Source organism: Malaclemys terrapin, chromosome 6 (assembly GCF_027887155.1).
Source record: "Malaclemys terrapin pileata isolate rMalTer1 chromosome 6, rMalTer1.hap1, whole genome shotgun sequence".
NCBI lineage: Eukaryota > Metazoa > Chordata > Testudines > Emydidae > Malaclemys > Malaclemys terrapin.
The window spans coordinates 42,469,919-42,485,032 of record NC_071510.1 but is presented as its reverse complement, the minus strand read 5'-3'; the positions used below and the strand labels follow the sequence as shown (position 1 = coordinate 42,485,032).

The 15,114-nt window shown below is 40.9% G+C and overlaps 1 protein-coding gene across 1 annotated transcript in view; it reads right to left on the bottom strand.

Moving 5' to 3' along the window:
• Positions 1-13,903, bottom strand: part of SLC1A1 (solute carrier family 1 member 1) — a 76,289-nt gene extending 62,386 nt beyond the window's left edge. The window contains exon 1 of the mRNA XM_054032573.1: positions 13,598-13,903. Within this exon, the coding sequence (XP_053888548.1) occupies positions 13,598-13,688 (91 nt within the window). The 5' untranslated portion in view covers positions 13,689-13,903. The remainder of the gene's footprint in view (positions 1-13,597) is intronic.
• Positions 13,904-15,114: the final 1,211 nt, after the last annotated feature.

Here is a 15,114-nt window from a genome sequence, read left to right as displayed (position 1 = left end):
GGAAAATTTGTAATCTTTGTAAACGGACATGCTGTGTTACACTCTGTCTCTCAAGAAGTCAACTAGTAAGCATGGAATGTGAAACACTTCGAACAAGGAACAATTAAAAAAAATAAATTGGACTCTGGCAATTTTTTATCTGTGTTATAGTTATGCCCTTCAGCATTAGAAAGCAATTAAAGGCATGAGACTATATGTACTCATCAGATGAGGTATTGCTTGCAAGGGTCAGATGCAAGAATGTTACAGTGTTTCAAGAAAAGGAAGAGGTAGATTAACAATGCAAGTATCTTTGATTAGCCTCAATTGGTGCATTATCTATGTTTACTGGGGCATATGGGCAGAAGGTGTCTTTATATTTTTGTGGAATGGGAAAACAGCACAAGGAGTCCTACAGAGGTTCTTTTAGACTGTCAGTGGGAAATCAGTGGTAGGAAATATTTTACTGGGGGTCTTATTGCTTTTCAGCTAGGGGAGAATGATCCATCAATTTCAGTGGCTTTACTCCATTTTGGGTTTTATGGCATGGAAAGGTACCTAAGAGTCATTCCTTCCAAATCTCCCTCTATTGAAAATTTCTTATAAAGTTCTTAATCTATATGTACAAATTCCTCATCAGTTTGAACTGTGCATGTGGATCTAGGCCTGAAGTTTCATGTACAAAATAAGGCTGTCAATTAATCGCAGTTAACTCACGCGATTAACCCCCCAAAATTAATCGTGATTAAAAAAATTAATCACAATTAATCACGCTGTTAAACAATAATAGAATACCATTTGTTTAAATATTTTTGGATGTTTTCCACATTTTCAAATATATTGATTTCAATTACAACACAGAATACAAAGTGTACAGTGCTCACTTTATATTTATTTTTTATTACAAATATTTGCACTGTAAAAACAAAAGAAATAGTATTTTTCAATTCATCTAATATAAGTACTGTAATACAATCTCTTTTTCATGAAAGCTGAACTTAAAGATGTAGAATTATGTACAAAAAAATAACTGCATTCAAAAATAAAACAATGTAAAACTTTAGAGCCTACAAGTGCACTCAGTCCTACTTCTTGTTCATCCAATCGCTAAGAAAACAAGTTTGTTTACATTTATGGGAGATACTGCTTCCTGCTTCTTATTTACAATGTCACTTGAAAGTGAGAATATGCATTTGCATGGCACTTTTGTAGCCGGCATTGCAATGTATTTATGTGCCAGATATGCTAAACATTTGTATGCCCCTTCATGCTTCAGCTACCATTCTGGAGGACATGCTTCCATGCTGGTGATGTTCATTAAAAAAATAATGTGTTAATTAAATTTGTGACTGATCTCCTTGGGGGAGAATTGTATGTCTCCTATTCTGTTTTACCCACAGTCTGCCATATATTTAATGTTATAGCAGTCTCGGATGATGACCCAGCACATATTGTTTGATTTACAAACACTTTCACTGCAGATTTGACAGAATGCAAAGAAGGTATCAATATGAGATTTCTAAAAATAGCTACGGCACTTGACCCCAGGTTTAAGAATCTGAAGTGTCTTCCAAAATCTGAGAGGGATGAGGTGTACAGCATGCTTTCAGAAGTCTTAAAAGAACAATATTTCGATGCGGAATCTATAGAACCTGAACCACCAAAAAAGAAAATCAGATGCTGGTGGCATCTGATTCAGATGAAGAAAATGAACATGCATCAGTCCGCTCTGCTTTGGATCGTTATTGAGCAGAAGCCATCATCAGCATGGACTCATGTCCTCTGGAATGGTGGTTGAAACATGAAGGGACATATGAATCTTTAGCGCATCTGGCACGTAAATATCTTGCGACGCCGATTACAATAGTGCTATGTGAATGCCTATTTTCACTTTCAGGTGACATTGTAAACCAGAAGTGGGCAGCATTATCTCCTGCAAATGTAACCAAACTTCTTTGTCTGAGCGATTGGCTGAAGTAGGACCGAGTGGCTCTTGTTTTATTTTTGAATGCAGTTTTTTTTGTACATAATTCTACATCTTTAAGTTCAGCTTTCATGACAAAGAGATTGCATTACAGTACTTATATTAGATTAATTGAAAAATACTATTTATTTTGTTTTTTAAAGTGCAAATATTTGTAATCAACAATAAATATAAAGTGAACACTGTACACTTTGTATTCTGTGTTGCAATTGAAATCAATATATTTGAAAATGTAGAAAACACCCAAAAATATTTAAATAAATGTTATTCTATTATTGTTTAACAGTGCGATTAATCATGCTATTAATAGAGATTAATTTTTTTAATTGTGCGATTAATTGAGATTAATTTTTTTAATCGCTTGACAGCCCTAATGAAAAAAAAAACAATTTAAATGAGAGGCAGGGGAATCTTTTAATTGTTAAATGAATTAACAAATCTTGCTTTGAAAAAAAATGTTTCAGAACTTGCTGTCAGACAGCAAAGGAACTGAGTTTAACTTCAATTATCTTTGCTTTTGTTCTGTAGATAAATTTCTAGTCTGAGGATGCTTGTCGAACCTCAACACTAGCATGAAACTTTGAAATAAAGCCATCCACAGTCTGTTTTGTGTCTTAATAGTCAATCCAGAGTCTCTTTTAGAGATGCTGTGTTTTGTTACTCACAGCACAGATTCTGTCTTTCTGTGCTACTACATATAAATGAATTGGATTGAATTGTACTGAGTTTTGGAGAAGGAAAAGGAGACAAGCATCACGGCTGTTTAAAGAGGTACTACTGAGTGTGTGACACTTAGTATCACAGCAGGAAGAAACTGAAACCTCTCATTACATTTCCAGACTAATCGTTGACTCAGGATGTCTGGTTTGCATTCATTAAAAATTCCAAATTAATAAAAGATGTATTTGAAGATTTAGAGAAAGGAAGTGAATATCAGATGTTTAATGGAGAACCAACATTATCACGAACCTATCAGACAGTAATTCACTTGCTTCATCATAATCTCTTTGTTTTGTCCTAATGACAAAAATAGGAACAGTTCTGTTTTCACAAATGTGTTTCCAAAGATGGTTCATCCTTTTTTATATGCTTCATGCTGTGTTTTGCAAGTGCACAGAAATGATTCAGGAGAAAAGAGCCACAGCCAAGATAAAGGGGAACCCAGAGGTAACAGAACAAGGAAATGGAAATGGAAATTGCAAACACTGAGCTCTTAGTATTTTTTCAGAACAGTGTTTTGTTTTGTTTTGTTTTGTTTTGTTTTACTTAAATCTCTCTGAAGCAGAAAAGTTTATCAAGCCAAGCCTAAAGACTTTACAAATTACAATTGTGTCACAGATTCCAGGCCAAATTTACATCTGAAGCTGCTTGCCCAAAGGAGTCCAATATGCTCCCTGGGACTGCAGACATGAAGGCTGTCTTCCATTTCGAGGGGAAATACCAAGTGTCTATCAAAAGAGGGATGCCATGTTAAATGTTCTGCTGCTGTCTCTTCCCCCACGTGGCAGTTGCTCTTATAGGAACTACACCAGTGGGCTCCCCAAGAGTGCTCAGCATTTCTCTAGTTGTCCTAACACAGACATGGGTGGATTGTAAAGTGCTGCTGTGCTTTGAAATGTAACAAAAAAGTCATCTTATTTCTCAACTCATTTGCTTCCTGTATACGTTCAGTCATCTCTGCTCACTTGAGTGGTGAAAATAAATCTGTAGTTTTTTTTATTCTTGTTAACCCTGCAGAGTCAACACAGTTAAGAGAAAGTATGATGGAGTCTATCTGTTCTTATGCTTCATCAAGAGAACTGGCAATTAAGTTCCCACTGCAGGGCCAAATTCTTATTCTTTTGCAACCCCCAGTGAAGGCAATGTGCTTCGTACAGGTGTCATGGAGGTCAGATTTTGGACTGTAGAATTTTTACTACTAATGCCAATGTACAAGTCCAGGTGTATGTCTACATTGCAAAAAAAAAAGTGTTCTTAACTTGGGTTAAAATAGTAGTGTTGCCATGTCTTCACTGCTTTTAACTCAGGTTAGCAGCTCGAGTTAAAGCCTGTAGGGGTGTCTGAGGTTGAACTCAAACTACTAACCTGAGTTAAAAGCAGTGAAGACACGGCAACACTGCTATTTTAACTCAAATTAAGAACACACTTTTTTTTTTCCCCAATGTAGACATGGATCTCCCTGTGCCGTTTTTACAGGCAGTTTTCAGAGAACAACTCAACTTTATAGGGGCCAAATGTATGAGGATATTCCAAGCTAACAGTTCAATTCCTGGTAGCTGGAAAGAAGGAGGAAGGGAGGTGGGGGAAATCTTGTTTAACAGATGCTGACAACAGACAAAAGTCTCACCTGCCTTTCAAAATAAAACACTAGAGATTGAGCGATGATGGGGCGGAAAGGATTTTTCCTAATAAGGGGTAGCCCCCATCTACCAAGACTGCAGTGGCTGGGACAAACCCATGTTCCCCATATTCAAAAACACACATGTAGAGCTTTAACATGTTTTTTAAATAAATAAAACAGATGACTTAGCTTTAACTTGCCTGTAGCTCCACCCCCAGCATCAGGTTAGGCAGTGAGTTTTCTCCAAGTGTAGGAAGCATTCATGGAAGAATGATCCTTTCCCTGGATAGGGCTCTGTGGCCCAAATGTATAAGGCTATTTTTTCATAGTCGATTGCTCCTCTTCTTACATAGATGGCCTGCCACTAATTCAGCATCTATGGCCTTCTAGGCTTGCTCAACTCATAACGCCAAGGTTACATTTTACTGCAGCAGGCCCTTCAATGATTAAATATGTAGCACTCCTACTAAATTTTGAAGAAGAGCTCAGTGTAGCTTGAAAGTTTGTCTCTCTCGCCAACAGAAGTTGATCCAATAAAAGATACTACACCTCACCCACCTTGTCTCTCTATTTAATTAGTGGCATTTGTAAGAAAATCTAGTAGATATAATTACACCCAGAGGCAGAGTCTCATGCCCTTGGCAATGAGATTTTCACACCGTGTTTTCTTAAATGAACATGTCCCATGGAAGATTGTCAAACTAGTATTTTTACTTTGAAGAAAGGCTATGTTTCTCCTCAAAATCTTAGGTAAACTCTTTTTTTCCTCCCGCATCTGTTTAACAAGATTTCCCCCTTTTTAACAGGGACTCAGGAGATCTGGGTTCATTTCTCAGATCTGCCATAGACTCCTTGTGTAACCTGAAAGTCTGATCTATAGCTCATTGAAGCCAATGAAAAAACTCCCTTTGACTTCAGTGGGCTCTGGGTTAGGTCCTTAATCTGTGCCTCAGTTCCCAATATGTAATATGGGGAGAACAGTGTTTCCTTTCTCCCCATTTGTCTGTCTTGTCTAGGTTGTAAATTTTCAGGACTGGAAAGATCTTCTACCATGTGTATGTACAGCACCCAGCACACTGAGACCCTGATCTTGCTTAGGAGCTCTAGGCACAATGGTAGTAAAAATAAAGGATAAAAACATTGATAACAGCAAAGTAAAGGTTCCTCTATAAAGAAATAATCAGAAGTTGTACACATTCTCAAGTGCCTGTTGACAAATTATCATTTTAAAGGATTGAGGTTGAGGAGAATCTGCTGATTGGTTAGACACACCCATCACTTGCAGCTACAGAGGAGTTAATTTTCTTTTTACCTTTAACTGTTCCCAGATCAAGGTGGAATTTGTGTGTTTCCTATCTCATAAATAAGGCTACGTTTTAGTCACAGGTATTTTTAGTAAAAGTAATGGACAGGTCATAAGCAGTAAACAAAAATTCACAGCCCGTGACTTGTCCATGACTTGTACTATGTATCCCTAACTAAAACTTGGGCTGGGGGGCCATGAGTGCTGTGAGGGGGGGCGGTCTGGGGCACTTCGGGTGCTGTGGGGTCTTTCCCGGGACCCCGCTGGTGCTGGGGGGCAGGCAGGCAACGGTGTGCGGCCTGGGACCCCTGCTGGGGGTGGAGGAAGGTTGGCAGGGCTGGCAGGCTCCCTACTGGGCTCCACACAGCTCGCAGTTGGCATGTCTCTGCAGCTCCTGGGGGTGGGGAGGGAGAGGGAAGGCCGGGAGGCTCCACATGCTGCCCCCACCACGAGCTCCAGCTCCACAACTCCCATTTTCCGTGAGCCGCAGCTAATGGGAGCTGCAGGGGTAGTGCTTCCAGGCAGAGGCAGCTTGTAGAGCCCCCTGGCCCCTCTGCCTAGGAGCTGCAGGGACGTGCTGCTCCCCATCAAGTATTGGCTGCCCTGCACCTCAACTCCCAGCCCTGAACCCACACCCAAACTGCCCCAGCAGCTGCCGGTGCGACTGGCCCAGGGACTGCCTGATCTGCTTGGGCAGCCCTGGAGCCAGCTGCACCAGCTGCTGCAGAAGTCACGGAGGTCACGGAAAGTTATGGAATCCATGACCTCCATGACAGACATGGAGCCTTACTAATAAATGAGTTGGTGAAGTAACACAGCTACTCTAAAAGTAAACTTCCTCAATATAACACTTCCTTCCTTTATCAGATACAGTGTTTCTCAACCTTTTTGATACCAGGGTCTGCCTTGCTGCCTTCCTAAATTGTGTCAGGGAGATCTCAGGACAAAATATGTATGACTACAAAGAGTGACTAATTGACCAATGGAAAATGGAGGTCTAATAAGTGACATGAAACTACGCCATCTATTTAGTAATCTTATCCCTGAAAGATGAGGTCTCATCATCATCATTATTCCACACATGATCCCTTGTCTGACTCGGTCTATTATTAAGGGTTCCTGACACTTCCCAATATAAGGTCCTATTTTCAGTTGCTTATAACTTTGCCAAATTTTAACCATTACTATTGAAATTTTCCATGTCAGGTAGCTGGGGACTCACTTCTGCAACTGACGACAATGGAAGCTTTGCTTTGAATATACAAAGTGCTATATAATGCTAAGTACTCTGCAAAATTGAGTCCTAGAGTTCTTAAATTGAGCACCCACAATTACTGGATATTTTTTACCTTAATCTCTCTGTGCATCACTTGTCCATCTGTAAAACTGGGATAATACCACCTCTTATCTCATTTTGGTGTGAAAATAAGGTAATGTTTGTGAAGCACTGAGGTACTACAAGTGCTATGGAATAACCCATGAGGAAATTAATAATTCTGCCTTCAGAGCAGGGTTTGAATACTGTGCAGTAAATAAACCAAGAGGTCAGACATTGTTCAATGAAAAGGCAACAAAAGATTGACTCTCTACTTGTTAAGGACGTATCATCCATCCTGTGCACTGAATGAGGCAGGGGTCCAGAGGAAATAGTAATATATTATTGTGTAATTAAAGACTGTAGCACAATGCATATGCACACAAGCAGGCCAAATTAAGGTTGTACAAGCAGCTTTAGTTCTGGCACTTCCTAAATGTTGAGTGCTTGATTTTGCAGCCTTACTGTTCTTTTAATGTATTTTGTGTGTACTATATCAGACAGACATATGTTACTATTATGAAATATAAAATAATCATATTTTAATTTTAGAATAAATAGTGGGCAATGGTGAATTTGGGCCTATGATACTACTGAAGTGATACTGTAAAAAACAGAAATGAAGTTCCTGTAGTTTGTATAATAATCAAAATCCTGAGCAGGAATTATAGCTCTGTAATTCACCATTCATTAGACTGTTTTTATTTACTCCAATGTCTCTCCTCCTAGCACATCTCCTCCTCCCAGGAGATCAAGGTGGGAAAACAAACATGGCACTAGTGATGTAATGCTTCTCATAAAAAGATTGGACAAGCTAAGGCTCTGATCCCATTCTTATTGAAGTCAATGACCAAATTCCCTTTAGCTTCAATGGTGCAGAATCAGGCCTTCAATGAGCTCATTTCTCTCCTGCCTCCAGCATGGAGATGAACCAGGGATTCTCAATTTAGTTTTCTTTGTTTTTTCCCGCTGGCAGGATCCCATGGTTCTGGCTAACAAGTGCTTTGCAGAGAAGCATGTCTTCTTCTCTCTGCACTCTTCCCTGCTCTCCCCATCAATTATATTCCCCCTTATTATGCTGCCTTCCCCTTCTCTGCTTCCTCAACTCTTCTCCCCCTCCTCGACCCATTTTCTGTCTCTTTCCCATTGCTGTGCCTCCCTAACTACCATGGACAGCTCCTGCTACTTCCCTAAACCCTACCACACCCCATTCCCAGCTCTTCTTTAACCCCTGCCATGTGTTTTGGCCTTCTTTGATCATCACCTTTCCTCACATGTGGTGACTGTAAGAAAATGTTAACTCTTTAGTGGCCACCCTTGTAGTCTGAGTTCTGTTTGGGAATTCAGGAAGTAGTCTAAGTGAATAGGCAGATGTAGTGTGGAGAAAAGAAGGGAGTTAATGGCAGAGTACAGAAACTCTATTCCCCACCTCTCACAAATGCAGTGGTTACAGTCATTTTGGTAAATGGGATATAAAATTGACCATGGAAGGGCAATCTTGCCACCTCAGTCCCATCGACAGGCAGCACTGTCAATATAGCAATCGTATTTTTAAAATCTCGTTGGCCATGTTCCATATAATGTTACAGTTTGAGAAGTGAAAGAATTTTTAACAGTAACTTCCATCATGGATGCTCTTTGTTTATTTTTGATTTTCTCTGGGGTTAGAGAATGAAAATAGTCTGGTCATTTTCTCTTATAGGTTCTTTAGCTATTGGCCTTCAATTCTGTAAAATCTTATTTTTACAAAATCTACATTTGGGACAAATTTGACCTGTCAATGTTGCTTTGATTCTTAAGCAGATGCACAATTTGGAGGGGGAGAGTGGGATAGTTGCTTGTCTAAAAGTCCTCCAAACAAAATGACTTCATTCTCTTTAATTAATATGCTTTGTGACTCTCTTTATTTAGTGTATGTTGCAGGAGATGGTGGGGGTAGAGGGGAAGGGTTGTTTTTCACTCTCAAGTTCAGGAGTGAATTAGACCAGATTGTCTTTTTTCTTGATTAGTTAAATAACTACCTATGTAACGTCAGGTGCCCAAACACATAATCACTTTATAAGTAAAATTGTAGTGTTCTAGATTAACTTGCTTACCTCTACACCTTTGTGTAGTCTTGCAATTAGACAACACAAATGACCAAGAGGTAGCACTATTGATAACTGCTTACCCTGGCAAAGAAATGTGAACTGCTAAAATGGAGAGAGGATATCTGACCTGCATTAATTCTCTGGTTCACCTAGAGAAACAATCTCAAAAATCTCTGTAAACTAAAAATTTCTGTAAACTTACTTTTGAATTTATAAATGAATTCACTTGGCCAGTCTTGTGCTCGTTCCTTGAATATTTGTATTTTACGCACACAAATTTTTGTTGAAAGGAAATTTCAAAGTCAAAAGCATGACGCTCAGAGAGACAGTTCAGTCCCTTCTCTGCTCTTGCCCTTTTCTCAGTCTGGATTGTAAAGCTGTAAGCCAGTTCAGAAAAAGTATTCTTTCTAAATAATCACTTCAGTCTGTTGTTTTAATTCAAAGAGTCATTTTCAAATAAAAACTAAAACATAAAAAATTCAACCAAAATTGTTCCAAAAAGTTCTTCTACTTGAAATCTGAAAAATTACAGCATGTTGTCCATGTTATTTCACTCAATACACACAGTATTTCTTAGAAACTAAGAATAAACAATTCTGAACACAAATCCTTTATAAAAAAAATCCTTATTCTTACTCTTCAGTTAATGCAGATGGATGTACTCACACACAAAAAGTATGAGGCTTCTAAAATGCTTTCTGCATCAATCTTAAACCACAGATCATAAATCTCTTTTCAGATTGTAAAAAAAGAAATTCAAAAGTACGTAAAATGGGTTCCTAAAAATGAAAAATGTTATTCGTATGAAAAGATGAATAGCTCAGGCAGATAATTAAATGCTTCCCATATTATATTACAAGTAGGCGGAAGAAAACCCCACCAGAATCTTGAACCTTTCTTGTTTTTGTTTTTAATCTCCAGAGAGGAGTGTGATATTGTTCTTTAGCTTACTTATCTTCCTTAGTGATGATGGGCAAAAAATATATCAAACCAACATAAAATGCTTGAGCATCTGAGCCTTCCCCAAATAGTTTAACAATTTAAACATTCTTTTGAGTAACTTGCAGTATTCTTCATATCCATCCCTTATCATATATATAGTTTTCTATAAAAACCAGGTATCTTTTCTATCATCAGAATGATCTCTGAATTACATTCTCTTCCTCTTTTTGGGACGTTATACTCCTCCTTCAAACTAACCATCTTGATAAAGAAAAAAGCTATTTCCTAACTAAATTGTGTACTCTAGTATGCAGAAAACCAGTATGTATGCTAATTTAATTAAGAAAGGCTTACAATTCTGAGACTTATGGAGTTTTGGTATATTGCAGGGGTTCTCAAACTGGGGGTCAGGACCACTCAGGGGGTTGTGAGGTTGTTACCTGGGGGGTCACGAGCGGTCAGCCTCCACCCCCAAACCCCGCTTTGCCTCCAGCATTTAAAATGGTGTTAAATTTAGTGTTTTTAATTTATTAGGGGGGTTGCACTCAGAGGCTTGCTATGTGAAACGGGTCACCAGTACAAAAGTGAGAACCACTGGTATATTGCAAACATTCCTCAGACTGTAATAAGGAAATGACATTTTATTATGACATATAATGAAATTAAATTGTTCTGATAAGGGTTTTATTGATGTTGTGGTATCTAAGTTATACCTCCAACAAGAAACATTAAAAATATAGCAGTTATCATGCAGCTTGTTGCAACAGGCAACTTTGTTCCTTAAGATTCGCTTTATAGCAAGCTGATTTACTCTGTTAATATTATGTCATTTTGTAACTAATCAAAAAAACATACTAAGGTTCTAGTTTGTTGATTTTCAAAGGCACATAGGGCACATGCATGCCCATCCCCTATTTGTAATTTGAAAGTCTTCCCCATAATGCCGACGTCACTCAATCTCAGTGTTTTGGCACCCCATTCAGCTCTTGCACTGTATAACTGCCCTTGGAGTTAGCAGGCATTTTGCTTACCTGGGGTTGCAGTCAGACCATAAATTTCAGTTCTATTTGTTGAAGCTAATGTGAAAATGAATATTGTTTGGTGGCATTTCTATAATTAGGAAATAACTAGTCCAGTTCATGAAAAACATATCTGAGAGCAGCAACTGTGTATGGATAATAAAATAATAATAATAATAATAATAATAAATAGTGGTGGTGTATATAGTCCTTGAGGGCCAGATTTTCAAAAGAGCTCAGCATCCAGTGTAATGACCTCTTTTCAAAATCTGGCCACTTATTGTGGTGCCTAACTGAGCACAGCTATTTTGAAAATCTAGCCTTTAGATGACAACACACACACACACAAAAACATGCATGAGGACATAAACTGATTTTACCTCTAGATATGGGGAGAGTCACAAAATAATAATAATTATACCCTTCCCCAACACACACATACTTAAAATAACTTACTAAGTAATCTGAAAAAAAAAACAAAAACTTCCAAAGGGCAAATATAAGTAACAAAACAATGGAAGCAACATATCCGTGTGGGAGCAAATAAGTAAAGGATGCTGTCCTCATCTAAAAAGTTATAAAATAATAACCAGAAGAAAACCAGTGGGAGATATGCCAGTGACAAATATTATAAATGTGTAATGCAAAACTTGAATAACCACACTTTCAGCCACTCTGGTCACATTCTCTGATTTGCAGAAATTCATGCCATTTTTTTCCTCAGGGGGGAAAAAAAAGATGATAGTTCCCTAAAATATTGAAATCCATTTGAAACCACTTTATAGGGAACTAGATGGCACATTGGATTGGTAACAAAAAGCAGAATTTTTCACTGCAGGATGCTGGCACAAACTAAGCATCAGAGATTACCAAAAGTTCAGTGGCCTGTGAACTGGATAGGCAGATGTCCAAATACAAAAAAACACCACCACTGTTTGCATCTTTGTTGATAGACTCAGCCTACAGGCCTAACACTGAATGGGCCATTGAGAATGAACTCCCCTCTTTATCTAGAGGAGGTTTCTCTTGTCAGATTTGAGGCACACTGACAAGTCTGTATGCGGAAGCTTCTTGCAGTGTGTTGCACCTGTAGTGTGGATACACAAATGACTTCAATTTTTCAGGGTCTATCAGTCTGATACCACTAATGAGCATTACATTCACATGATATTTTAAACCCCCTATTGATACAGAAGATATGTTTGCAGATTTTTCATGTCAGACTGAAAAAATTTCAGAAGCCTATTATTAATTATATTTTTATTATTCAAAGTTTGTGGGATAAATATTGGAGACTGTGATGAAGTAGCAGAAAAGGCATAGACAGGGGCTAGATAAGTATACTATCAAATTTTAGGACTGTCCATAATACTTCTTCCCCCCCCCCCATTTCTAGTTGTGGCTATAACAGCAATTGGTTTATTTAATTTGCACAAAACTTCTGTTTTTAACAAGCAGAACAGCAAAGTTCAAGCTGTGGTTTTATTTTTATAGTGTAATGATTATGTTCTGTCGTTAACATTGAAAAACAGTTTAACCAATAAGAAAGCCAATATGTAGGAACAGAAAAATGTTTATTCAGTCTAACATCAATTTGTCTCAAATTATTAATTATTTTAAGTTTCTGACATTAACAGGTGTTAATATTTTATGAGAAGTGCATTGGCTACATAAGAGTAATTTACACTTCTAAAAATCCACCATACAATCTGGCAAGTAAATGAGATGACAAATTAATTATTTAGCAAATCCCGGCAGGAAAACCACAAAGGGTCTTTATTTTATTTATTTTACAATGAGGCAAGTCGGAGCTGAAAGAGAGCCTGCCTACATGAGATTGAAGTGTCTGCCCCCAGTAAATAATTACACTGAAAGAACTCTCCATCTTGGAGAAGGGGGCGGGGGAGGGAACATGATCCCTGATATATGCCAGGAAGGAGAATTAAAGCACATATGTGTCTTGCCAGACATTCAGGGAGGAATTTTAGGGCCTTGATCTTCCATTCCGTGTGTATCCAAAGCGCCCTTGATTTTAATAGTAGCGTTTTGGTGCATAAGGAACGCAGGATAGGGCCCCTGGGTACGCTGCGCTATAGAAATGAATCCCTGTAATTATCGACATTCCAGCACTGGCCCTCACACACACACACACACACACACACACACCGTGTGAATGTAAAATACGGTAATCGGATTGCTGCGCTGCGAGATCGTAACATCCACCAGTATCATCACAAACGTGCCGCTGCCTGGCTAAACTAGGATGCTGATTTTCCTGCAGCTGTTTCCACGGAGACATGCCCCAGAAAGCCCCAAAGGAAGGTGTTTGGGGGCGGGGGGAAGAAATCGGACTGTAAGCCCCCCAGGGCTGCGTGGATGGGGGACTGTTAGATAGAGCGGCTCTTTATCCCTCTCTCCCCTTTGAAGACCACGATTAAGAGCAGGGCTTAGCCACGAGGCAGGAGAGGACTAGATGGAGGGAGAGGTGGGGCTGGGGTCCCTGCTGCTGGGCCGCGGAAATCACCCTGCTGCCTCCCCGCCTGGCTGGAAGTAGCATCCTCCCAATCCCAGCCCGGGAGGATGCCGCAGCTCCCGCAGCCCGCCCCGCGCCCGGCCCCACTCACCCAGCACCACGGCGCAGACAGTGCTGAGCAGCAGCCAGTTGTTCCTCAGGAAGCGCTGGCAGTCGCAGCCCCTCCGGCCTTTCCTCGCCATCGCGGCGGCGGCTCTCCGGCGGCTCGGGCTGAGCTGAGCTGCGGCGGGGTGTGAGCGCTGAGCGGAGCGCTGCTGCTGCGCTGGGAGCTCGGCGCCTGCTGCTGCTGCCGCCGCTCCGCCAGTGTGGCTGCTGATGCGCTCTGCGGCTCCCCGGCGGGGGAGGAGGGAGCGTGGGGCGGAGGCAGGAGGCAGACACACCTGGCCGCGCCACAGCCCCGCGCGCCCGCCTGGCCAGCCCTGCACCCACGCGCCCTCTGGCTCAGCTGCCTCGTACGTCGGGGGTCGCTCTAGCTCCGACACAGCCTGCGCCTCTCCGAGCTCCTGGCAAAGTGTCATTCTCCCCAGGGACCAGCCGGGCCAACTTGGGGGCCTGCCCAAGGTCACACAGCCCAAGCGCACACCGGTGACAGCCCCTCCGCCTCCAGACCCGCCGCCCGCTGTAAGTTATACAGACTGGCAGGAGAAGCTGGGGGCACACAGCGAAGTTGCCTTTGGTGCCCCCCCCCCTCCTGCGCTCACAAATCTCTCCACTTTTCTTCCAGACCGTCACAAACCCCTTCCACCACTGGCCTTTACACCTGCATTGGCTTTCTTGGGAAGAAAAATAGGGACATGTCTTAAAGGCCATTTCAGTGAGCTGGACTAGGGGAAAATAGTAAACATTTTCCTAAAGCTGGCTAGTCCTGTCCAAGGGTATGTCTGCACTGCCATTAGACACATGTGCTGGCCTTTGCCAGCTGACTGCTGACGCCAGCTCTTGGCACTCGGCTAAGGGGCTGTTTAATTGCCGTGTAGACGTTCAGGAGCCTGGACTTTAGGATCCTGGGACGGTCCCAGAGGTCAGACTCCAGCCCAAGCCCTAACTACTCTGTAATTAAAGCATGGGCCGGCCATGGGTGTCTAATTGCAGTGTAGATATAACCCAAGAGTTTGACTCAGCCTAGTGACACACAGTGATTACACGAGTGTTAGCTGTAGACCACTTCTGGTGACCAAGTGGTCAACCCAATGTAGTACTACTACATACGTCCATAGGTAAGAACCAGTTACACCAGGAGTGATGGTAAAGGAAAACCCACACCCACTGTAAAGGAAAACCCCCGCCCACTCAAAGACTGCTCATATTTACTCTATATACTGCAGTCCATTACCAATGGCAAGCTTAGCTCTAGCAACTCCTGCCTGCAGTTGTCTGCAGTGGAGGCACTGGAGGCAGAGAGAGGAGCGTGAGGCAGAGTTATTGTGTATACCAGACATGCGAAATATAATCAGTCTTTGAGTGGGTGGGGGTTTTCCTTTACAGTGGGTGCGGGTTTTCCTTTACCTTCATTCCTGGTGTCACTGGTTCTTACCTCTGGAATGCTTCATTGAGTAAGGAAACTTTCCAATTATGGTGAAATACTCTGCTTCATCATTTGTGTCAGAA